This window comes from Dysidea avara, chromosome 3 (genome assembly GCF_963678975.1).
Source record: "Dysidea avara chromosome 3, odDysAvar1.4, whole genome shotgun sequence".
NCBI lineage: Eukaryota > Metazoa > Porifera > Demospongiae > Dictyoceratida > Dysideidae > Dysidea > Dysidea avara.
In genome coordinates this window covers 6,313,340-6,337,405 of record NC_089274.1, presented here as the reverse complement: position 1 = coordinate 6,337,405, position 24,066 = coordinate 6,313,340, and the positions used below count along the sequence as shown (strand labels likewise).

At 36.4% G+C, this 24,066-nt stretch overlaps 2 protein-coding genes across 10 annotated transcripts in view; one reads left to right on the top strand and one right to left on the bottom strand.

Moving 5' to 3' along the window:
- Positions 1-17,203, bottom strand: part of LOC136249074 (telomerase reverse transcriptase-like) — a 21,346-nt gene extending 4,143 nt beyond the window's left edge. Inside the window, exons 1-25 of one of the 6 annotated variants that reach the window (XM_066040980.1) lie at positions 16,744-17,193; positions 16,458-16,675; positions 13,581-13,631; positions 13,414-13,526; positions 10,443-10,528; positions 9,959-10,393; positions 9,880-9,910; positions 9,766-9,833; positions 9,059-9,201; positions 8,868-8,941; positions 7,872-7,920; positions 7,317-7,403; positions 7,181-7,268; positions 7,053-7,123; positions 6,515-6,646; positions 5,410-5,506; positions 5,324-5,358; positions 4,448-4,576; positions 4,320-4,397; positions 3,711-3,814; positions 3,301-3,394; positions 2,025-2,127; positions 1,492-1,571; positions 1,368-1,442; positions 1,162-1,232 (exon numbers count right to left, since the gene is read on the bottom strand). In XM_066040980.1, coding sequence (XP_065897052.1) covers positions 1,162-1,232; positions 1,368-1,442; positions 1,492-1,571; positions 2,025-2,127; positions 3,301-3,394; positions 3,711-3,814; positions 4,320-4,397; positions 4,448-4,576; positions 5,324-5,358; positions 5,410-5,506; positions 6,515-6,646; positions 7,053-7,123; positions 7,181-7,268; positions 7,317-7,403; positions 7,872-7,920; positions 8,868-8,941; positions 9,059-9,201; positions 9,766-9,833; positions 9,880-9,910; positions 9,959-10,393; positions 10,443-10,528; positions 13,414-13,526; positions 13,581-13,631; positions 16,458-16,675; positions 16,744-16,756 — 2,525 coding nt within the window. In that variant the 5' untranslated portion in view covers positions 16,757-17,193. Of the gene's footprint in view, positions 1-1,161; positions 1,233-1,367; positions 1,443-1,491; positions 1,572-2,024; positions 2,128-3,300; positions 3,395-3,710; positions 3,815-4,319; positions 4,398-4,447; positions 4,577-5,323; positions 5,359-5,409; positions 5,507-6,514; positions 6,647-7,052; positions 7,124-7,180; positions 7,269-7,316; positions 7,404-7,871; positions 7,921-8,867; positions 8,942-9,058; positions 9,202-9,765; positions 9,834-9,879; positions 10,394-10,442; positions 10,529-10,742; positions 10,848-13,413; positions 13,527-13,580; positions 13,655-16,457; positions 16,676-16,743 lie in introns of those variants that run through there. The other 5 variants (XR_010698030.1, XM_066040978.1, XM_066040979.1 and 2 more) reach the window with 5 other exon arrangements.
- LOC136249082 (uncharacterized) lies at positions 16,430-24,066 on the top strand. Of its 4 annotated transcripts, XM_066040999.1 has the most exons (9): positions 16,778-16,932; positions 19,675-20,679; positions 20,765-20,888; positions 20,989-21,123; positions 21,181-21,500; positions 23,361-23,557; positions 23,635-23,738; positions 23,795-23,861; positions 23,921-24,066. In XM_066040999.1, the coding sequence occupies exons 2-5, from the start codon at positions 19,745-19,747 to the stop codon at positions 21,319-21,321; spliced, it is 1,335 nt and encodes a 444-aa protein (XP_065897071.1). In that variant the 5' UTR covers positions 16,778-16,932; positions 19,675-19,744; the 3' UTR covers positions 21,322-21,500; positions 23,361-23,557; positions 23,635-23,738; positions 23,795-23,861; positions 23,921-24,066. The 4 variants fall into 4 exon arrangements, with proteins under 4 accessions (XP_065897069.1, XP_065897071.1, XP_065897068.1 ...); XM_066040997.1 differs by lacking the exon at positions 16,778-16,932 and adding an exon at positions 16,430-16,559 and having other exon boundaries at positions 23,361-23,738; XM_066040996.1 differs by having other exon boundaries at positions 23,361-23,738.

Below are 24,066 nucleotides of genomic sequence, written 5' to 3'. Positions count from 1 at the left end.
CCAAAATATTCTAATACAACAGTCACATGCGTATATCATAGCTGTAAGCTACAACAAAAAATAAGTATGTATTGTACAAATGAAGTAGGGATCTAGCAATAAAAACTAGTGAAACAAGATTATATGAATGATCAACATAGTTCTGTGGGAAAATCCCTACCTTGATATTAAACAAATAATTATGTAGGGATTTTTCCAGTTATAGTATAATTTTGTCTTTCTAGTTTTTAATACTTAGATTCCTACATCATTTGTAAATTGATAATATACTAGTTACATAATAAAAAATAAAAAAACAGCTTGTGGCTGGCTTTGCTTTGAAGCATTACACATACAAAATGAAGTGATATCTATACCAAAACAGCCAAGCTGTGATAAAAAGAGTGCGGCCCCCAAAAATTCAGGGTAAAAAAGTTGATAAATCAAGAAATGGTTGCAGTGTCAATCAACTGGCACATGTGCTTATCATTTTACTGGAAATGTTTGTAAAATTTACTGCTACATTTGTTAAATGTATGCGCTTATCAATGATGACAAGGATACTAGGAGAGCATTATTCATGCCCACCATGTTTCTCAAGCAATTTTTATACAGTACCACCCAAAGGTAACGTTACAATCCCTCGCGAGCGTTCAAATCCAGGCCACGACTCGACACATGACTGAAATGCATTACATGTGAAGGCATGCGGTTACTGGAGCAGCCATCCAAGGGAGCTTGCATTTCTTGGCTACATGTGGTAAGTTAGTTAGCACACACATGCCAAAGAAATCGCGGGTCAAAGATTGGCTACACGAGTGTCAACTGCTCGTGAGTGCAACATTACCTCTGGGTGGTACTGTACTAGTATTCAGTAAAATAGTTTAAACAACAATCATGCAGAGTCAGGTGCAACTGTTAATACAGGCAGTAGTATTTGCTATAAGTATGCCTGATGAGGTACTGAGTGTGGTGTGACACTTCTAGTTTGCTCAAGCAATCATCTGTTGCACAAGGTTACAGCAGCCATTTCATCTAGTGCAAGTTTATTGTGTGTGCTGAACAAGCATTATTGCTTAACAATCAGGTATACCTAATAACTGCTGTCAGTAATTTAAAAATACTCTAATAGAGCAATCAGTATTGTACATGTTGATTGAAGGCATGCCAAGTTTCTCTTACTTGCAGAGTAAAGCTGAAAGAATGGATCCTTGACTTATGCCTTGAACTTGTCGATAATAGTTCCCTCCAAACTGAATAACATAAAACAATTTCCATAATAAAAGCACCAAATGCAGAAATGAAAAATTATCAAATAATGTAAAAACACAGGGACAAACAATTTGTTCTTATTTTATTTTGTCTTAACATCATGAATAAAATATTACCTTGACAATATTCTGAAGTATGTGCTTCTTCAGTGTAGCCAGAATAGCTTCCTTTTCCTCAAAAGGATACACCACCTACAAACACCTTCCCCATGACAACACTACATGTCATGTGTACACACACCTGGTCTGATATGATAGCATTTCTGAGGGAACAATTTGATATTGAATCATTTGCAAACTCAGGGAAGCTGACAGTGTCACCTAAAACAGTTGCATATGAAACTGATAAATGGCAATAGTAAATAGTACAAGGGTTCATAACAGGTACGTACATGTACAGAGATGAGTTACTCAATCTAAGGTTTAATTTTCGATATAACTGCATGAGCCCAAAATTCTTTGCAATACATACCATTACTAATACTATAGAACCTATCTAGCACAGCTTGACTCCATCCTAAACATCCTTATACAAAAGGCATCTTGATTTTATGGCTCTCAACACAATATACATGTACGCATGCATGTACGCACACACACACGCACACACACGCACACACCACGCCACACGCATGTGTGCATGCATACACACACTCATACAGACAGCAGATACACACACAAATTCAGATAGAACCGTCGCAAGTGTACATGTCCTGATTTTCATTGTGTGATTGTCCTTTCAATGTTGCTCCACTGTATAACTACTATAGTTACCTGGTATAGTAGCAGTTCTCTTGTAGTGTCTTCTGATCCTGTTCCTAGATACCATCACAGTCACATATCTCCTAATGGTGTACTCATCCTGTAATGAAATACACTAGACCTACACTAAATATTGTATGTGAAGTAAATACAATACTCAGTTCAAAGTTAGACATAATAGGACTACAAGGTAGCAGCTACTCATACTTACAGTATGTATGTTCACAGAATGCACACATATCTGGGAAGGTGCAGTGCAAATTTTACAAGGTTTGTACCTGGTATTCTTATTGTAATTTTACAGTATGGTAACTTTAGTGTCCATCAATCAATTAGTCATTTGTGGACCAAGTTAATTTTCAAATATGGAGGAATGCATAACTTTGTTTTATGAGGGAAACACTGGTCTTCTATGAAATGAAGATGATTATTGTTTGACATACTTAATGGTAATTTCATACACTACAATATTTATTTAAACAGTTTTTGTCCAACATGAAACAGTATTTGCGATATGAAGCGATAAATCGTTGACATTACCTTCACTGAACTTCTGCTTTATTTCTGGTGGATCCATGTTGTAGTCATGTAATCTTTTTATATAATATTTAAATTGCCATCATGTGCTGAGTCTAATGGCATTTAGTTTAATGTTGTGGGATGAAGCACGATGGAGATATATATGGCCGATCAAAGTACAGTGGTTCCTCCATTATCCAAACTAGGTGTGTTCAGATAATGGAAACGTTTGGATGAACAAAGCCCATACATTTATATAGAGCTCAGTTAAAATATTCTAATAGAACAGTCACTTCCACAGTTTGGATAAAAGGATTTATACAAGTCCATGTGTTGGCATTCAATAATACAACTCTAAGGACAAAGTACTAGAGTGCACATTCTTAATAGTTATGGAGTACACCTATGGTAGTGAATCGGTATATTAAAACAGCTTTACTCTTCACCCCTACAGGTCTGTAAGCAGGGGGTGGTAAGTTTCGATAAACCATCCTCTTAAAATCACATGCACACCATCTGCAATTAGATACAACAATAGAACAATCAAATACTCTAATATAACAGTCAGTTATTTGAATACAGTAATCTTGGAAGAACTGATGAAATGCTACTAAGTAAAATCTTTTGGTACCCACTTATCAGAAGGGATAGGGGGTATACCCTCAGGCCTCCCCAGTATTAATATGTATGTTTCACAAATCCATGCCATGCTACAAAAGGTCTACTTTTTTTCTAAAAAGAATCCCCTTACTATTACAAAACTACACACCTCTTTAATGATCTTCTTTATGATGTCACAGATCTTAGACTGGATGATGGAGTCATAACAACATGAGATGTCCACACTGATGAAGAACAGTGGTCTGTAAAGGGTGAAAGTATTAGAACATTTTACAAACTGTTTTAGATACATGCATGTAACTAAATCACAATCAGCAAAGTAAAATCAACAATAAGACTTTCTTTAATAGTACAATAAACTCCCTAATAAAGCATACACTAAACCTGTATTACTGCATAACTGTCTGAGACAAATTTAAGCAAGGGCTGAACATACAATTAATTTAAGGGGGTGTATTATTTAATAGTAATTTACTCTTAATATCACTGAAGGTCTGGTATCTATTAATCCGGTTTTCAGGTCAAGCAAAATAAATACAATACAACATCACAACTCACCCTGTTCTGTTTTCCTCTTGAAGTCTTTGAGCAAACGGTAGCAAAGTGTTATAAATATCATTAGGACTAAATGCTGAATGACCTAGTTCCTCTGGGTGGTTCATCTGATGTAATGAAAGAAAACAACAAATTAATGTTTGTATTAGATAATATGCTTGATTGTTTAACTACTTGCCAAAAAATGACTGTTCTATTAGAGTGTTTTACAATTTATAGGCTATGTGTGTGCATGGGGGGGTTGTGGTGGGGCTTGTTAATCAGGGCACTTGACAATAAGAACACCTGTATAATCTGGACATTTGATATTGGTCCCAAAGAATCTCTTAGCATATAACCTGACTTGTAAAATCAGGACACCTTGTAAACCAGGATACTTTTTGTTGGTGCCAAGGTGTCCTCATTCAAATATAACTGGGTGAATTAAACTATAGAATTTATAGTATTCAACACGTTGCTGCATACATGAAAGACCACTATTTGCAATTTCAAACAATAGTAGAGTTGCTTCAAAACACATCTGGGGTGAGCATCTTTAAAAGGACTACTATTAGAGAAGAAGGTGTTTTGATCTAGGCCTAAACACTTTTGACCAGTGACACTATATGTTACCTTTTCATAGTTGAGTACATGGAACACATTTTGTAGTTTAGAGTTGATGGAGTGTTCCTGTTTACCAGTTGTAGTCATCTATCACATCACAAGTAATAGTAACACAGTCAGCTATACTTGATGTTTACCTGTACAAATGGCAAGTTCAAACGTGACCCCATGTTTGCAATAAGCCTAACTCCACCCACTCTAGGTAGTAATCGTAGTTTAGCTACACCCACTGTTTGCTTCAGCTCAACCAACTCCTTCACTTCATCCTAGTAAACAGACCAAATGTGATCCTTAGTCACCAAAACCTAACTACTTTGCATTTTTCTTTCTTAGTTGTCTAGAGGAAAGGCCTGTTAAAATAAAATCATAGCCTTTAATTTTCTGTTGAGTACTTGAGTAACAGCAACAAAAGCAGGAAATACGAAACAATTGATTTTGTACATTATCTCACAAGCACAACTTGTCTCATTGTGCTTGCTGTGAACTGGGGAATTAATCAAGGTATTGTTTTGGTATACGTACATTTCACCCATGCTTGAGAGCAAGCTCAGCAACAAGGGCTACAAGGCTATTCAAGTTTATAGATAAAGTTACATTTTACCACAACATGAACAAACACACACCTCAATATGACAGTGAAGTAAAACAAAGCTTTTTGTACTTTCCATGAACAGGCAGATAATGGGGTCATTTACCGAAGCAATTAGGTGTGCGTAAAAATATTTTCACACTATGCATTTTGTTATGACCAATGTATTCCAATGCGTTTGTCTCAAAAAACTACATTGTAGTTGGGATTGTTCAACAGGATTTCCCTTAGCAGCCAGGACCATCAGGACAAGTCAAATAAGTCCTAAACGTATTTCACTAGTAATGAGGCTGTACGTTAGTTATCATGATATTAAGGTGCTTGATAGGCCTATAGCAACTTGGAGACCTTAAACTAAACGTTTGACTCAAAAAGATGTCCTCTTTTTCAGGTTAACAGTCTTTACTGCAGTACAAGATCTTACCTGACTAATCCTTGTTAACATAGTTTTTGTAACATCTGAGAGAAATACCAAGTTAGTGAATAATTGAAGATAACAGAGTTATCAACCTTTTAGAGCAAGTTGTTGTATCCTCTTCCAAACTGGCTTTCTGTAATAAAACACTTTGTTGCGATGATTGGAGCTCTCAGTAATATAGAAATATCCCTACAAAAACAAAGACCTGTCAATCCAGTGAAAATACTCTAATAGAACACACACAAGAAGGATGAGAAATAATTTTATCAACCTTGATTAGGCAAAATCTTAACTATACAATTCCAAAAAGGAAGCCAACCACTGAAATGGTTATTAGTATACCTCCCTACAATGAAATAACATTACAAGTATGTGTGAAGTCTATGCATACATATAATATGCACCAGGCTATTGTTGTACTGTAGAGTAAGACACTATGTACTATAGATTAAGTCATATAAAGAGACCAACACAACATAATACTCTGCCAAGATATTGTGTACACCAAAACTAGCAAGTGTCCAGTAGGTAAAGCACTATTGTGCACTACTTAATACACTGCAAGTTGTATATTGTGTAATATTTAAGACATGTGTGAACTTCTAAATGGGATTAGCAGAGTTGGGGGGTAATGAGTTACATTTGTAATGCGTTACATAATCATATTACTGATGTTGTAACGAACGCATTACACGACAAAGTAAAGAGTAATATAACAAATATTACATCTGGAAATCGTAAGGCGGTACTTCTTTTTAATATGCATTGTATTCAATACGTGATTGGCTGCATTTTGGGCCCTGACAGCACTGAAGACCCCCTTGAGACCAAGATATTACAACAAAATATGTTTTTGAGGCTGAACTACACCAGAGAAACACTTGTCTCACTTGTAGTTGTAGGCTGGGAGCATGTATTTAGAAGGTTGGGCTTAGTTTAAAGCTTGTAACGAACAAATGCAATATGTAATAATATTATTAGTTACTGCCCTTAGAGTAAATATGTAACTCTTTACTTGTTTTTTTTTTAGAGTAATACACGTTACATTGCATAGAAGTAACTAGTAATATGTAACGAATTGCAGAGTAGCAACCCCAACTCTGGGTATTAGGGAAACTGTATTATGGTATCCTTGTGGTCCAAGAATCCCATAATCAACTTTTCAATAATACAATAATTAGAACGCTATATTGTTACCTTTAGCAGCTTCACCACTAACTCATCCATCAGCCATAACAACCATTCACTGAAGAGTTGTTTTTGTTTATTACTATCAGTAACTTGTCTCCATCCACTAGTCTTGACCTTCAACCAGCCACACTGAGAAGGCTGTACAGTTGACACAAACACAAAATCATGTTATAATAAACACAGAGGAGGGGATATTTTGCAAAATGCTCTATTTATTGTTTGACATAGTAACAGTATATTTCAAGTCATAGATCAGTTCTGTAATCAGCTCACAATGTTAAATATTAAATTGACATGCATACACATCATCATTTTGCTACTTAAAAATTTAGTCTTAAAATAACCTTCCCAAATCCTGACTTTGGTTAACCAACATTAGTTTGAAATTGTGTGCCATCACTGTCATGTAATGTTTATACAGTCTCAAGATGACTAAGTTTCAAATATTAACCTCAGTCACAAGTGAAGTTTGCTACAATGCAAGATTAAATTGTGCATCTACAGTGTACAAATCACAAATCATTAATCTCTTCTCTTGACTTACCTTCATCTTATGTAAAATCTGCTTCAAGGAAAATCGTTCATATCTTCCTAACTTAATAAATCTTCTGATGTCTTATCACATTAAGAAATCATAATATTATGACTAACAAGTGATCATGTTAAAGATACGATGATAGAAGGTGTTCCTGTTTGACTTGCTACCCCACAACACATCAGGTATCACCTGATCAACTACTGATATTACAAAGTCACCAACCTAACAGTAGCACATGTGGTAACTACAGTAACTAGTCTAGTAACTTACCTGACTGTGACTGGTATAACATCCTACTAGTGTGTCAAATGTGATGTAACCAGTCAGTTCTCCACTAGGGGATTTCTCATAGAAGCCCTGTATAGTGAGTAACCATATAAGGTATTATAGTATAGCTAAGGAATTACATTAGAATGGCATGAGATAAACACAAGCCATGCAAGTCTTCCATCCATAATATTTTCAAAAATGTGTACTATGCATGTAGCTAATGGTGATTGTTCATCACACATAAATCACCCACACACAATACACATATATAGTAAAAACTTCCTGTCTGCCACACAACTCTGCCACACAACTCAGTCATGCTATCAAAACATTAGAATGATACAACAAATGTTAACCTGACCACAAGCCATGTAGATGACAGTATACTTTGTGGTCAGTGTACAGATGTGGCTTATAAAAAGGCAACAGTCAACATGGAGTAGTTTAGTTGTATGACATAACATTAATAAGTTGTACAGTGTAGCTGGTAATTTTGTATATCAAGACAATGATATGTGTAATTATCACGACAATGAGAGATGAAGACAGACTTACTCGAGGCAAAGGACAATGCTTCTTCAGTTTTACTTTGTAGTTGGTAGTCCTGTATAATGATACCATAACAACAGTCATTGTAGTTTAGAGCTACACCCATCTGGTCTATCTATACAAGGAAAGTTACAATGATGCAGTATTTTACGTAAATTCTGTACAATAAAGAATACAATGTACAAAACTGACACTCCTTGTAAATTTTCCAGTCATTTTGTACTTTCATAGAATGGTGTTGCTATACAATGAGCATTATTGTAGGAATACATAGAGGATGAAGATAGGATAGTCAGTATAGCCACATTGGAAGGGCATGAAAGCAAAACCAGTTCCTCTGAAGCTGCTCATAGGTAAAAGATATTGCTCGACATTACAAAGACTTTTGTACGAATTTCAGAGCCATCCTGAAGACCCTAGACCACCAAACCCATGTAAACATGTCACAGGCTGTACGTAGGCAATGCCAGAAAATAAACATAGAAGGTCTAATACATGTAGTATCAAGTTGGTCTGTAATTTCATGAGCTGCTACACCAGGATTTGTAGATGTATCAGTTAGCACAATATTATGTACACATGTCAGGGAAGTTGTCAGATGTGTGGCCACTGTAAAATGAAAAAAAAAATAGACTGAAATTTAGTCTGATCACTATAGGCATATGGCTTGCTAACTTGATGTCATATTGAAACTCAACTAAACAGTGAAACACATTCATACACAAGTTTATGCACAGTGTGACCTTGACATTTATTCCATAACAACAAAAATGTTCCCTTAATGTACATGGTTAAGCTAAACATTTTCTTAGTTTTGCTTGGAAATAGAAATACTAAAATGAAAAATTTTTAACAGAAGTTACTACAACAAGTAAAGCCTTTTAAACACATAAAACTAAGAGAGTATAGGAGCTATTGGCATAACTACAGACTACAGAAGTGATTTGTACAGACTGAAACTTGTACTGCAGACACATCATTGTGGAATAAGACATCACTCACTCATGACTGGCTATCAGTGACTGAAATGTGGGAATGAGTTGTATCAGTCTGTGAGCAATCCTCACAATACAGTCCTATTTATACAAGATGATGATGATGACATACAAGTTACATCATAGGGTATTTCCAAGGGTAATACCCTTAGAAATACCCTATATCACATCATAAACCACAAGGTTTATGTTACTAACCTTGTTCACACCTGTAGACACCTTGTTTTGCTGTTGTTGCTGGTAGTTATTCCAGTCACCATTTAGTCTACTAACTGTGAACACATCAATAATCAACTTCTTGGCACCTCTCCTACTAGAACTGATATTGCTAAGGATGTGATCTAGGAGACAATGTCCTGTATGATTACAGCATGTAACATATGAACAGGCTTCTAGAGTGGATGGCTACTTACAGGGTTATCTTGCAATTAGGGACAGTACAGTTGCACCCAAACTTATCAATATAAACATTCTGTTGGGGAAAATTGTCTACCTAATATAGTTTAATGGGCCATCACAAAAAAATGCCTACATTGTTAATAGACCACCATACAAAAGTAACGTGCAACACAGACACATCAAGGAACATCAAGTCAAATATAAAATACACGATTGCCTCAGTCACACACCACTAAAACTTCGTGTGGCATTACAAATGATGAGCACAGATCATTGACTTTTGAAAATTAATACTACATGTATTACATGCATATAATATTAAAAGAAATTTGTACCACTCCAAGGAGCAAGTTTGGCATACTGATCACAGGTATTCAGTATTCTACCTTTTCTGGGGTCCCCTATATCGGTAAACTATATGACACCATATACTTTAGTCCCACTAGATTGATCCATTCCAAATCAAACACAATGATGCAGTGATGGAATGCCAATTAATTCCTTACCTGGGCTAGGAAAACAGTCTCTTAATTGTTGGGTATAGAACAGTTGACTTCTACGAATAAAAACATCCCTAAACAGAAGTCATGTGTATAAAAGTCAACAGGGATAACCCTTACTTCTTTGGCATCCTCCTATCACTTTTGTATCCTATAAATGCCATTAAATAGTAATGATATGATAATAATATAAAATAACCATTTCTCCTTATGGTCTTTTTCCTTGTCCTAGGTACTTCAATGACTTCATTATAGCTTAATCTTAGTCTTTTTTTAGACATCAGTTGCATGGCATCCTGATGTTTTCTTTTTTTCCCTCTCTGAGGTGATTTGCCATGGGACTGACTGGTTGTGGGATGTCCCACAATCTCATCAGGTGACTCACAAGCAGTAAGATACAGCTCTGACATCTCCAGTGGATTGGGTTGGATAGCATGTGATGTAGTAACTCTGTCAATATGACAACTGGTTGGTTCAATATGTTCCAGTTGATGTTTGTGTCTTTTAGCACTGGGAACTGAATTGAAAGCTTTATCATCAATAGTTCGCTTTTTTTGTTTAGATTGGGATTGTCTAGACTTTACACGTTGAAAAAGCACGCTGGCAGTTGGAAACAGATTTCCAATAGGTGGTCCTGTAAGATATACAGCTAGTTGACATCTGAAATATGTATTAATGTTTACCTGTAACTTGCAGAAAACAGCCATGATCAAGTTTGACAAAGAGTGAACAGTTTTGCAACAAGTAAATCATCATATCATCACCAATCCTGTAGAAAAATGCAATGCTGCACAAGATCTTTGTGTTGCATGTGTGTTTGTGCATGTGCATATGTGTATGTACTATGTACTGTGTGTGGGTGTGTGCACATGCCTACTACATATGATATCCTACAAAAAGAACCAATGGAAAAGCTTAGACAGCTCAGGAAACAACAATTGCAGCATCTGCAGTGGTCTGTATATCAAAACAATTCATCTTACCACAAAACTTTCCCCTTTCTGTAGCATGGCAGTGTTCCCACATATAGTACAGCTGGAATAATTACTATCCATATGTCAGCCTCAAACATGGACTTGAATACATAAAAACCTATAACCAAACCTATAAGCCTAATAAGACTTATAGGTCAGTCAATGATGCAAACAAGTTATAGCATCTTGAATGCTTGCAAAATAACCCAGGGACTGTTTAAGGCGTTTTAAATACATCAGTTTTGCAAAGCCACTAGTACACAACACATGTGTGACCTCCCAGTAAAATCCCATACAGTTAACAATATTTCCAAATTTCTTTTATTGCCTCGGTAATATCTACAGCATAAATGGAATAGGTTAATAAATATTCAGCCCATTGTGGTTATTAGTTTTAGAGAATTATACTGTTAGATAGTAGAAGGAGCAATGAACTCAATTTACACAACTGAAAATAACCTACAGGCATTTAAACTCACATCCACAACTGATGTGCACATTGGTCTACAGAATTGGGACTTGGTCTCAAGTGTTTGCCATGAATTGGCAAATCTGCCAAGGTATAGTTCAGTCCTAAATTCACTTGGAACATACAAGTACATTAAGCATTTCAGATGAATAAATGACAACCAACATTGTACTCACGTCTATCACATCATAAACACACACATGTAACACTTATGGCTTTTATAGGCTGCAGGAACAACAAAACAAACTCTCCAAACAAGACAGTATAAACGTTTAGACCTGCTTCACAAAGTAACTACAAGATTTCAAATTCATAACTTTTTTTTTCTTTATAGTATGTGTTATTTCACTATTTATTTTTCAATATGTTTTATTAGAAAAGTTCGTGCAAACTACGCAGGTTTTTGCTGAGATGGTCACACATACACATATGACCTCACTGGGTTAATATTTAAAATAATTTACCGAAAAGTTAGTCCCATCTGTTGCATTACTAAGAAACTGATTTTGAAAAAAAATCAGCATGTACATTGTAGCTACAACAATGAAGTGAGGGAAGTACCTATCTACAAGGGACTCAAATTTGGTGAATACCCAAATTTGGTGAATATCAGGTGGTGAACTACATTAATTAGGCAATGTTGTAAACATTGAGTGAGTGTGAAATTCATATGGTTACAGAGTAGAAAATCCTGACAACTATGTAGAAAAAAACAAATGCTTTGTGACAAAAGATGCTACATCAACTCCTAGCTTGATATGCATAATCCTATGAAAAAGATTGCATCATAGATCATACACTTCCACACAGCAATGCATATATTTTAGGGTTGCATAGGATAACATACCATGGTACTTATTTTTGTAATAAATATCATTATCACTAACTACATTCATAGAAAAAAAAACCTGTGAGATTCACCATTGATTAACTTTGAGGAACTAAAATGATGTCAAAGAAGCCATTTCATATGGCAAATTTTCCCACATGTCACTAAAAGTTCAGTAGCATAACTAGACAACATTCCTGCATACCCAAACAGACTGAGAAAACAAACTAGCTATATTATAGTAAGGTGCTACATGTATGTAGAACCAAAAGTATATGAAGACTATATATATATATGCATATCATACAGTACAATAGTACTGTATATAAGGATCATGAAGGCTTGGGTTTTCTGGACAAAACCCTAAAACAGCCTCACAATACCTTCATGGCATCTTGGCATTATTGGATAGGTATATATGTTCCAGCCCATTACACAGCATTACGAATGAAGAACACTATGAAAAGGACATCCAGTCACAACGGAAAACTAAGATGATTCCTGTCACAAGTGTACAGTATAGGGAAGCCGTCACTGCAAACACCTTGTGCTATCAGCAAAGATAAATGGGACACAAAGGAGGACACAGTTAAGTCCATAAAGCATGCATTGTACATACTGCAGTATGTCAAAAAGCACTTGTCGGGCTAAAGTGACGTCAAACAGTGAAAACATCAAGCGTGTGGCCTTAGCAGTTATTGAGTTACGCTTGTCTGAAGGCATCAGTCAGTCAGTCATCCACTGAATGAATTTAAGCAACCTGCTGGAAACATTTCAGATTGTACTAAAGGCACTTTTGGGCTTGGTACTGAAAACGAAGCATGATGGCCATTTTGCTGGGGCATGAAAACAATAAGCCTTTCTTCTAATGCGGTACGCACAGGTTCACCAGTCATAATAATGTTAAACAAACAAGATAAGATTTAGGGATTAAATGTCCACTAGGTACATCTTCAACTGTAGGCGAATTTCTTTAATCCCTAATCGAACTTAAACCTTTACTTGTACCTATACACGCAGGTCAAGTTTCCAAATACTAGCACTGCTATTGTATATATGATAGCTTGACATGTTTTGCAGTTCCGTACATATGAAAGAAAAACTTTTAAGCCAAAAGTTCATACATGTAATAACAAATCCCTAGTGTCAACGGTGACTTATCCAATCCTAAAATGCAAAATTTGGACGTATCATATGCATATGACAGAAAGGAGAACAATAATACATAGTGAAGTCACAAGATGTTTTCATAAGTTAGATGCTGCACATAAAATACACAGAGCAATGTACCAAGAATCATTAACTCTTTGATTTAATATTCATTATATACATTGCGTGCTTTGGTTGAGCACTTACAATCATACAACTTCTGATTAACAAACCTGGTGAGAAGTTTCTGCCATAGTTGTCCATTTACATATGTAGAAATAGTATTAGGATAATAACTTTCTATATTCTTAGTACCAGCCACCAATAACCCCTTGTTGTGTCGTAACTACATAAATAGAACAGCATGACTACCAGGAACATGGCTAAATCATGCATTTACCTGTTGATAACCAAGAGATAGAACATTTGCTGTTGAGGTCCTACACATGTTCTGCAAGGAGAGCACATGTCAACCTGAAATAATATTTCTTGACAGCATACCTCATTATACAGTACAGTAGTATTAGTAGGGATTTGTCTAAAAACATCACTCAAAAACCAGCTTTGTTTTTCCTTCATGACTGCTTGACAGCATTGGTTAGGCATAATCAAACCCAAATGTGTCTTCAGAGCAACCCCAAATACTTCACTATGGAACTATAAAATTGTACTAACTGACCGATGCCTCTATTCAAGCATAACTTGACTACAGATAATACAATGCTATGGGCTTGAGTTTTTCACTGCTTGCTGTTGCTTAGGCCCAAGACATGCCTTTTGCTTATAGCAGCAGCTATAATGGATGCATTATAAACTTACATTTGTCTTCCATTTCTTTCTCTACTACTGCATAGGTGCTGATTCTCAGGCTGCATGTAATGGTTGCTATTTTTTTCAGGGAAACCGTCTGCGATTGCCGTAGTGATAGCAGAGGTGCTTCCTTCATTTTTAGTATTGCATAATCAGCAGCAAATGAAGCAGAATTCAGGTGCCATTTTATCCTTTGATGCATAACCATGCAATCACAATGATAAAAAGAGTAAACAAAGGTTATTTTAAGGAGGCCATAGAAAAAAATGAAGCAAGGAAGGTTGCCTACACCTGCAGCTATACTATTTAATCTCATGGCTACAACTCCTACTCTGAAGTCTTAAAATTCCTTGTACTTGTATTACCTTAAACAAAAAGTGTAAAGAGAATTCCAGGTTTGAGCAGGGATCGTAGTGCTGAAGTAAGGGAAATAGTGTACACCTACAGCTAGCTACTGTCATGAAATTGGGATTAATTAAAATTTAACTAAGGACTGTAGCCATAATATACACGTGCACAACACCAAAATGGAATAAATCATGAAGAAACCAGCTGTGAAATGGATTGCAATATCTATAAACTTTCTATGGAGTATAAGACGTCTTTGTAAACATCCCGTTATTTGTTTGGGCTGGCTTTTACCAAAGTTTACATGCTACCGTGCAATAACTTCGTTGAGGTTAGTATTATGTAAACTAAAACAACGTGTATATGGGTGAGTTCTTATTTTACAACAGTGTGATATTATTTATTATTTATTTATTTATTATTACTTTATGGCAAGTATGCCAAGGGTCTGCAAGCAACTGATGCTTGCAGCCTAAAAACACAAGTTATACATACATTATAATTATTTTAACTAATTATAACTTAGCTATAGTGTTTGAAAGTTTGATGGTGGCGAGAGATTGTGACATTTGCTGCACGGACATAGATAATGGTAGGTACAGTGATTGTCATCGTCAAAATGAGTTAGAAAATGATTCCACATAAATTTCTTTAGTTTAGCCTTGATGGTTGCAATTGATAAATTGGTATTGATTACAGGAAGAGCATTCCACAAACGAGGAAGACGTTATTCAGGCAGTAGTCCAGCCATTGATGGGTGAAAAGTCAGTGAGCAATTACACCATGTCAGCACAGCAGTACAAGTGTAAACTACATGATGGATAAAAAGTTTCAGCTGACGATCTTTACAACAGTCATAGCAAGAATTCATAATGAAATTGGAGAGAATTGTCTAACTGGAAACACATCCAGGAAAATCACCAGCTAAGTCAAATAAAGCCTTGACCTTATCAACACAAATAAACACCAATCAACACTTCTCTGTCACTGGTTGAAGTATTACTTTGATCAAGGTAACTTGACTCAGCAAAATAGGACACAGAGGGGAGTTTGTAAAAGGCGGAACTAAGGAATAATGGAATAGCAGATAACTCGAGTCACAACGAATGGGTGTTTTATATCAATATGGCTTCTTATGCAATGTTAGGGTGATTGTACTGTTACAGCTGTGAACTCATCCCTCGTAGATATCCTTGCAATGTTAGGGCGATTGCGTGTACTATTACAGTTGTGAACTACACTGCTTCATCACAGAGTGACTCATAGCCGTCCTAGCGAAGTGATTACTATATGCTCTTACTATATACTACTGTATGTAGCTAAGTATCATCGCGCTAGCACAGCTAGAATATACAGTAGTTAGCTATTAGTTTCGTTTTAAGTCTTCATCCTTCCAGTGGAGGGATGAAACGAAACGGCTGTCACACCCCCTTTTGCTTGCGACATTGGTAGTAACTATTGTATATTCTAGCTTAGTTACATACAGTAGTAGTAAGAGCGTATAGTAATCATTTCGCTAGGACATCTATGAGTGACGAAGCAGTGTAGTTCACAGCTGTAACAGTACAATCACCCTAACATTGCATAAGCCATTTAAATGCCCGTTCGTTGTGATGTGAGTTATTCCGTTATTCCGCTATTCCTTATTCCGTCTTTTACAAACTCCCGACACAGAGACACTGTAGTTCACACCAAGAGTTAATAATAGTGGAGGGAGAGTGTCTAACACTGCATAGGCCTGTAAAAAATGATCCTGAGAAATTCAAAGGGATTCTTTCTGTAAAACTCTGTAATTTGTAGTATTCTCCATAGGTGAAGATTGTTTCAATCATCACATTTCTTTATTCTCTCAGTGTGCAATCATCACATTACCTTGTTCTGCCTGTGTGAACATTTTACACATCTGAAGGAATCCCTTTGAATTTCTCAGGATCATTTTTACAGGCCTATGCAGTGTTAGACACTCTCCCTCCACTATTATTAACTCTTGTTCACACTTTATTAAAACAGAAATGGAATCCATGGGTATAGAAAATTATTCCCATGACTTCATTGTAATTATATTATATGGCTTTACTATAAATTATAATAATATAAGCTATGCATACTCATAGCCTACCTCCACAATGCTATGCAATATTTCTAGCTGTGCTCGCGTCTGGACGACATCAAATTGACCACCTGGGATCGTCTGAGCTGCAACAACCGCTGTGTGACAAAAGTGAGTGTAGTTGATATCATCTCCATTGATTACTAGTTCATATCCTGAAGATAACGACTTAACTGTTTCCCTTAACGATGCACAATACGTGTACAGCTGCTTGAGAATATTAATAGCTGCAAATCAATAAAATAGATCTATTATTGTATTTATGCACTCTATCGAGCAGGGTAAAATAACTCACCACGACAATCCATGCGCGGACGAGAGATCAGAGCCCCAAACTTGTAATCAGGGCGAAGTTGAGATCACGTGATGGCATCATGTAAATGGCGACTGGTGAAGGAAGTAGTGGAACTTTTTGGCGGGCTAACTAACGCCTAAGTCGGGGGGTATTTCCCTTTATGCAGCAGCAAGACGAAGCTAGTTTTATGTGAGTGATGTCGCATGGCAAGTGTTATTATTGTGATACTGCACCAGTCATTTAAATTGTCCTGGCCGGGCTCGGTCCTGGCGCACCCAAACTTGCTGCGGCAGCAACGCTTTTTAATTCGGCATTTAGGTCACTCCTAAAGTTCTGTTTCCCATAGGCATATTTGCGTGCGGGCGGGTGGTCCATTTCCATTATTCCATCATAAGGTTGAATTCTTAGAATAGCAGATGTCAGTTTGCCCTATACTAACCATAGATATTAGCAAGAGTTCATTATATATATACTAAGGAGAGTATCCTACTCTCATATACCCCTGTAGAAAGGCGTATCATGAAGTTATGACGTAACGACAAGATGTTATGGTTTGTGACGTACAGGAAGCCGTAAAAGTGCAAGAATAGTTTGTGCCGTTTCACACTTGTGACGCTCAGGATAGCCGTATTTGCGAATGGCCTAGTAAGAAACGCCTACGAAGAGGTCTTAATCCATGAAGGAACGATTGTAGTTGGGTGAGAAACGCTTAGAGCTGGAGTTTATTTGGTTGCTAGCGACGTTGGTAGGCACGCATTCAATCGATACCGTGTTCAACTAATGACATCATTAATTATACAAAGAAAAACGGGCGAACTCAGATGTGTTACGTCATAACTTCACGATACGCCTTTCTACAGGGGTATATGAGAGTAGGATACTCTCCTTAGTATATATATTATGAACTCTTGATATTAGAGTACAGGGATTAGAAACTAGCGCGCGCCCTGAAACTCTCCGCCGTTGGTGAATGCATGAGGCCAAAATGGTGTCTTCTGCTCTGGACTACTTTCTACGGGCGTGGAGTATTTCATGACAATCTCTTTATGTTTTACAAGTACTAGGCAAACTCCTATTGTAAGTCTTGTGAGTTTTTGCCGCCATCAATCATTTTAATCTCAGTTGACACGATTTTTTTGTGTACCTGTTGTGTTCATGGTAAGTTCACTTTCGACTGGCAAACAATGCCACAGTAACCCTAAAGTAACATAGTTTTGCATGGTGTACTTCATTTTATTATTCCGCTTGATTAATGCCCTTTGGCAGTCTCATCTCGGTTCTTTATAAAATATTACTCCATGATTTATCAACTACAACACAAGCGCTGTTATACGAGAAATATCTTTCAGTGGTACTGTGCAAAACTTCAAAGTATTGCGAAGACTTCGGCACTATTTCCCCAGTGGAACTAGACTTCTGTTCTTCGTAACAGGTAGACAAAAAACGGAGGTACCCATTGATGATCAAAATCGTAAATGGCGATGAAAACCACCCAAGACGATTAAACAGCAGAAACCAGAAGCATTAAAAGTCTTGTATATCAACTACAATACCACAAGGTGGTTGAAATCAACTGTAAGACGACTAAACCACAAACTGCCATCCTGTCCGCATGGATTTAATCAATACCGAGGAGTGCTTCAACCACAATCAATGGTAGATATACACGGCGCGCGCTCGGTTGCCTATCCCTTCTCTCTAATATCTATGTACTAACACACTGACACAAGTTCCCATTGATGCCTCTGCTGGTAATCCTCATAGAGCAGTTGCATGTGACGTCACAGGTGCGGCGTTCAACTGAAACGTGTGGCATTTGTACAGCCAGATGCTGGGAAAATTGCGTGTTTCATTTTCCTGTTATTGTAGAGTGACTAACAGCCAAACTATGTGGGTGTTGATAATCGTCTGTTATCAGGTACTAACATACTAGAGTAGTGAGAGCATAGCTGGTCTGCTTTGTGGCTACTAGGATAGCAAAAATAGTGTTTATTCGCTCACGCATTTTCGAAACAGGTTCACCCGTAAGTTGAAATGGCGAGGCTAAACTGCTTTCTTTCTTCATAATTGTGTCAGAAAAACTCTTTTAACACATTGGTAAACGTGAATAGGCATCTGGCTTAGTGAGTGTGCTAATAAAAAGCGGAATTTTATCGTAATTTCAGAAACCAGACCAGCTACGCTCTCGTCCTTCTAGTATATTAATACCTTATAATATGTGAATGTAACACTGTAGTATCTAAGCTATCCATACTTGTGTTGTGGCAGTAGAATCGAATACGCAATTTTCATGCATTGTGGCAATGAAAAGCCATTAGGTACAGTATGTTACCATTATAACTTAGAAAAAATGTGACACCAAAAGGTACAGACAACAAAAAAAATACAACTTGTCACAATGGACACTCGAACCATAGACCTCCAGCCTGAAGAGCAACGTTCCTAACCACTGTACCACTGGTGCTAGCTGTCAGCTTTTTTTATTTTGCCATATTTAAATGTCACAAATGTAAATCAATATATATCACTGTATATCTAACCCATACCCTACCTAACCCTAACCTAATGTTTTAAAACGTTGTCCTAATCCTACTAGCGCTTCTTCCTAATCCTAAGGGTGTTTTCCTAATCCCAATGACGCTGTTCCTAATCCCAAGCGCGGTGTTCCTAATCCTAAGGGCGGTGTTCCTAATCCTAAAGGCGTTTTCTAACCCTAGGGGTGGTGTTACTAATCCTAGGAACACAGTAAGAGTGAGAGTAAATGGTAACATACTGTACGTAATGGCTAGTGTGGCAATGGATTCTTGCCACACGTTTTTCTAAGTGCATCTAAAGTAATTATTTGTGCAACTGCTCTATTGTCATTGTGTTGTTATTATTATTATTTTCTTTTGTAATGAATTTTAATTAGTGTTTCATGTCCAATTCCAGCACTTAATAAGTGATACTTACAAAAGGATTATATGTTATATGCCACCAAGCTCATCTAACTAAAGGAAGAATGTCTCAGTTCAATAACAGTGTGCTTAGAACATGTCACTCTAGATCTAATTCATCACTATGTCCAGTCAAGAGGCCTAATTACTGTAAGGAACCTGTCGGAACAGTTTTTATGTCAGATACTGAAAGAAGTGATAGAGTGACTGTGTCACAGAAAAGCAATCAAACAAGTTTTAAAAACAAGAAACAGTATCATCAACATCTTAGTGGCAATTTCCAACTATCCATAGTTAAACAAGATGTCAATCACTATCATGTTAGAAGATCTGATAGTACCCATCATGTTGATAGTATTGTAGATTGTGAGCAAGCAACAGAGCACAACAAACCTGAACAATTACCTGAATTGCAGAAATGTGACTTCCGTAATGAATACTGTGAATCTGATAAATGTAGTGATGTTAAACTGATTAAGCCACTTGATAATGATTTGCATTCAGAACTCTTCAAACATGACAGTGAGCCTGATAGATGTACTAGAACTGAAGCTCCTAAATCACTACAAAGACAAGATAGTGTACAACTAAATACCACAAGAGTAGCTTTGAACAATCAGGATGATTTTGAGCATCATCCCAGCTCTTCAAATGCCTTTAAATCTAAGCACAAGGCTGGTACAGTCACTGAAACTTCAACTGCTATGAAAACACCTCAGTATCAAGACCATAATTGGACTAGAGACAATGCTGTTGTTGTTGATGTGCCACATAAACATGACAACACAAGAGAAAAGCATGATGCAGCTTTTGCTGCACCTTCCAAACCGCAATATTATAATAAAACAACTTATATTGTTTTAGTGAGAGATAGTGTTAAAGTAGTTAATACTAAGTTATATGCATCCCTCCCTGTCCGTAACAAATACATGGTCAAAGAACGAATACCTGGAACAAATAAAGTGAAGCTAGTACTTAAATCAAGTGATGAAAATGAAAGGTTTGTAAAAGTGTTATGATACCTAGTTGGTATATTGTGTACAGAAATTTATGTAAAATATCACTGGTTTGTTTTTGTCACATAGTGAGGAGAAAGATGGATATAAGCAAGTGAATAAAGATGAAATTGATGGGCTGGTACCTGATGGAATTGGTGAAAGATTACATCATCGAGAAAACTGTCGAAATCCTGGCTACATCATTTTTACAGTAAGTAGGTAGACAAAAAAATTTGAAGAGCGCTATCTCTCACTGTATGTATACTTGTGTAGGGTTATGTACTTCATGTTTCCCTTCTTTTTTATTTCAGTGTGATATAAGGTTTAATGGAAATACAAAGTACCCCACACCGAGTGGACGAGCTACTGATAATAAAATAGGAAAAGGTGGAAATGGATTTGTATTTATAATGTTTCATGAAAGAAAACAATATGCTGTTAAAAAGGTACTTTTTAAATTCTACATGTCATTAATTGTTTTAGCATTTCTTTTGTGTCTGCAGACTGTCTATCGTCCTAATGAAGTCAATGTGCATGCAGCTCTAAAGCATGAGAATATTCTACCTTTACTGGCAGTTCTGATGGGAGATAGGCATGAACGTCATTCGTCACTGCTTCCATTTCATGCCAAAAATGGACTATGATCTACGTCAAATATTATCAGCTAAGGAAATTGGCTGCTTGAAACATCTATATGTTAACTGTTCAAAAGATCTTGGAAAGTTTAAGAAAGCCTTTAATAATGTCAAGTTTATGTTAAAAGAAGTACTCAAAGCTCTTGCATATTTACATTCAAATGGATATGTCCATAGGGATGTAAAGGGTAGGTAAATACTGTGTTGTTTGTATGAAGTTGTGTGTGGCAATGTACGTTAGGAGCACAATTGTAGAAATATAACATGAAGTGATCATTTATATCTATAATTTTATTACAAATAGCTATTGGTCGCCGTACTTCAAAGCTTGCTTTTAATGCTGTGCCATCTAATCTATTTCACAAACTGTTGGCTTTCATATCAAAGTTTACTATGGAATTAATGCCAATGCTGATTGAAACCTTATTTCCTGTTAGCTGCCTGCATATCACTTCGCCCTACCACATAGGGTAATTGTAATTAAGAGTTAGGTCATGATAATCTAATACAGCAGTTAGCCATTATGTCGCTTGGTTATTGTAATACTGCAATCAAAACCATTGTTTAACTGGGAGATATTTTCATAGGTTCAAACTCCTCTATATTGTAGGCATTTGAAACTATAGTTACCTGGTGCACAGTGTTTTGTCACTTTTGAAGTAATAATAACCACTTGTCCTCACTAGTTAGTTGCTCTTAAGGTGATGCAAAACAAGTACTGTATAACCTGAATTGTTTAGGGATGAAACTTGCAAATTTCATGAGTAATAGCAGATATAAATGTGAAACTTTAAGGTTGCATATAGCTTAATAGTACTTTAGCAAAACAATGTGCAAAGGTTTTCTAGACTTTCGTGAATTAAAAAAAATAACGTGAAATTCTTATTTTACACAGATTCATGAAACTTTCATCCCTCAAACATTTTCGAGCTATATGATAATGAAGTGTTGGCCTAAGGGACTTCTTGCCATTTTAATTTTGGTGGAGTCTACACACTAGTTCTGCATGCACATGATCTTCGTGCTTTCTCTTTTGAGTTGCATGGTAGTTGCATAGCTGTACTGTGTGGCTCAGCTCATATAAGGGATTAAATAGATGATCAGTGCAATAATTATTGTGAAATGCAATAAATATTGCCTATACAATAATATCGCGAAGGCAAAATACATGCGATAATGGTATTGCGAGCACTTGCTTAGGCAATATTGGTGATTTATTGAAATATTTCCCAACTCTACATTAAAGGGTATGTGAATTATTGGCTATTATAGGTTAATGTCATGTACCTATAGTGATGGCTTGTTTCCAAAGCTCATTCATTCATATATATATAATATTTTTTATGTGTAAATTTGTAAATATGTGACCGTCTCAGCGATAACCTCCCTAGTTCACACAAGTGTGAGAAAAACAAAATGTTTAAATGTTGGTAAAATTGTGCATGCTACAACAACAAAAAAAATTCAAGCTTTAATCGAGCTGTTACTCAGGGAAGCCGGCATTAATTAAACCTATACTCCATACAGTATTATTTGCCTGCTCATGGAGAGTTTGATAATCCCTTGTTTAATTTCTGTAGCCCCAATGACATGCATGTCACGTGTGTTTGTTTATGATGCAGTAGACATGTCATCATATATATTATACATGCACAAGTGATTACAGGGCTAAAACCATACTGTCGTTGATTTTGGTGAAGATTTCATTCCAAATCCCAAGGCTGTAGACTATTGCAAACGCAAGTTATGGCTGTGAGTGTAGCATATTTTTCAGTACAGTCACTGTACAGATTGATTTCCTTGATCTTCCTGCTGTCTAGTGCTATAATTCTAAAATGTACTCCCTCACAACAATTGATTCTTTGAACTCAGTAAATTAATGGTGTGAAAATAAAAAGAAATTTAGAAGTTGTGTGAACTAGGTGTTGAGACAATCACATATATTTGTGTATTAAATTCATGCACTGTAAATGCGTATAGTTCACTGTAGTTAGGTATGAACGTGCAGAGAGAATATTGTATGGAACTGTATTATTTAACCTCTGCAGCCAGCAACATAATGATCAAGATGAGATGCAAGTGTAACCCACTCTACTGTAATTGTAGCTCAAAATTCCAAGTCAAACTAGGAGACTTTGACTCTGCTGGTACTGTACCAGGACTTGGTATAAAAGTGCCTACTGACCAGATGATCAAGTTTGCCTCCATCCTGCCACTAGGAACACCAGGATATCGGGCTGCTGAGGTGATGTTGTGTTTATAGTGTTGTAGTTGGTTGATATGTGTATTAACTACTGGTATCCATGCACATCACCCTATCAGGACCTTATGAAACACTGTACACATTTGCAGTTGACATGTGGTCATTTGGATGTCTGTGTTTGAATATTTGTATTGGAAAGACTGCAGCTTTGAGACAAAGAGAGGTATATGTCTTGTATTATCTATAAAGTGTGTTTAGTTGACAATGTCTTGTTTATAGGAAGCAGCACTGCTGTTATCCCAAACTCATCATTGTTCAAAAGAACTGTGGGAAAAAAACAACTAAGGTATATAGTAATGGTTGTGTTTAACAATGTTTAGCTGTATTCTCTGGTTATCATTATAGATACATCAATTAGAGCAAACAAAACCATTCTCAGAAGATTCACAATTACTTAACTTAATACGACTATGTTTACAGGTAGATAGTAAAAAGCGACCATCTGCACTGAATGCACAAATTTATTTACAAATAAAAAGCTAACTTCCACA

Bases quoted from the DNA above. Each gene is read 5' to 3' on its own strand.
- LOC136249082 (XM_066040997.1), top strand. From the start codon at position 19,745: ATGTCTCAGTTCAATAACAGTGTGCTTAGAACATGTCACTCTAGATCT. The intron at 20,680-20,764 runs GTTTGTAAAAGT...TTTGTCACATAG, and splicing joins TCAAGTGATGAAAATGAAAG to TGAGGAGAAAGATGGATATA. The intron at 21,124-21,180 runs GTACTTTTTAAA...TTGTGTCTGCAG, and splicing joins AACAATATGCTGTTAAAAAG to ACTGTCTATCGTCCTAATGA.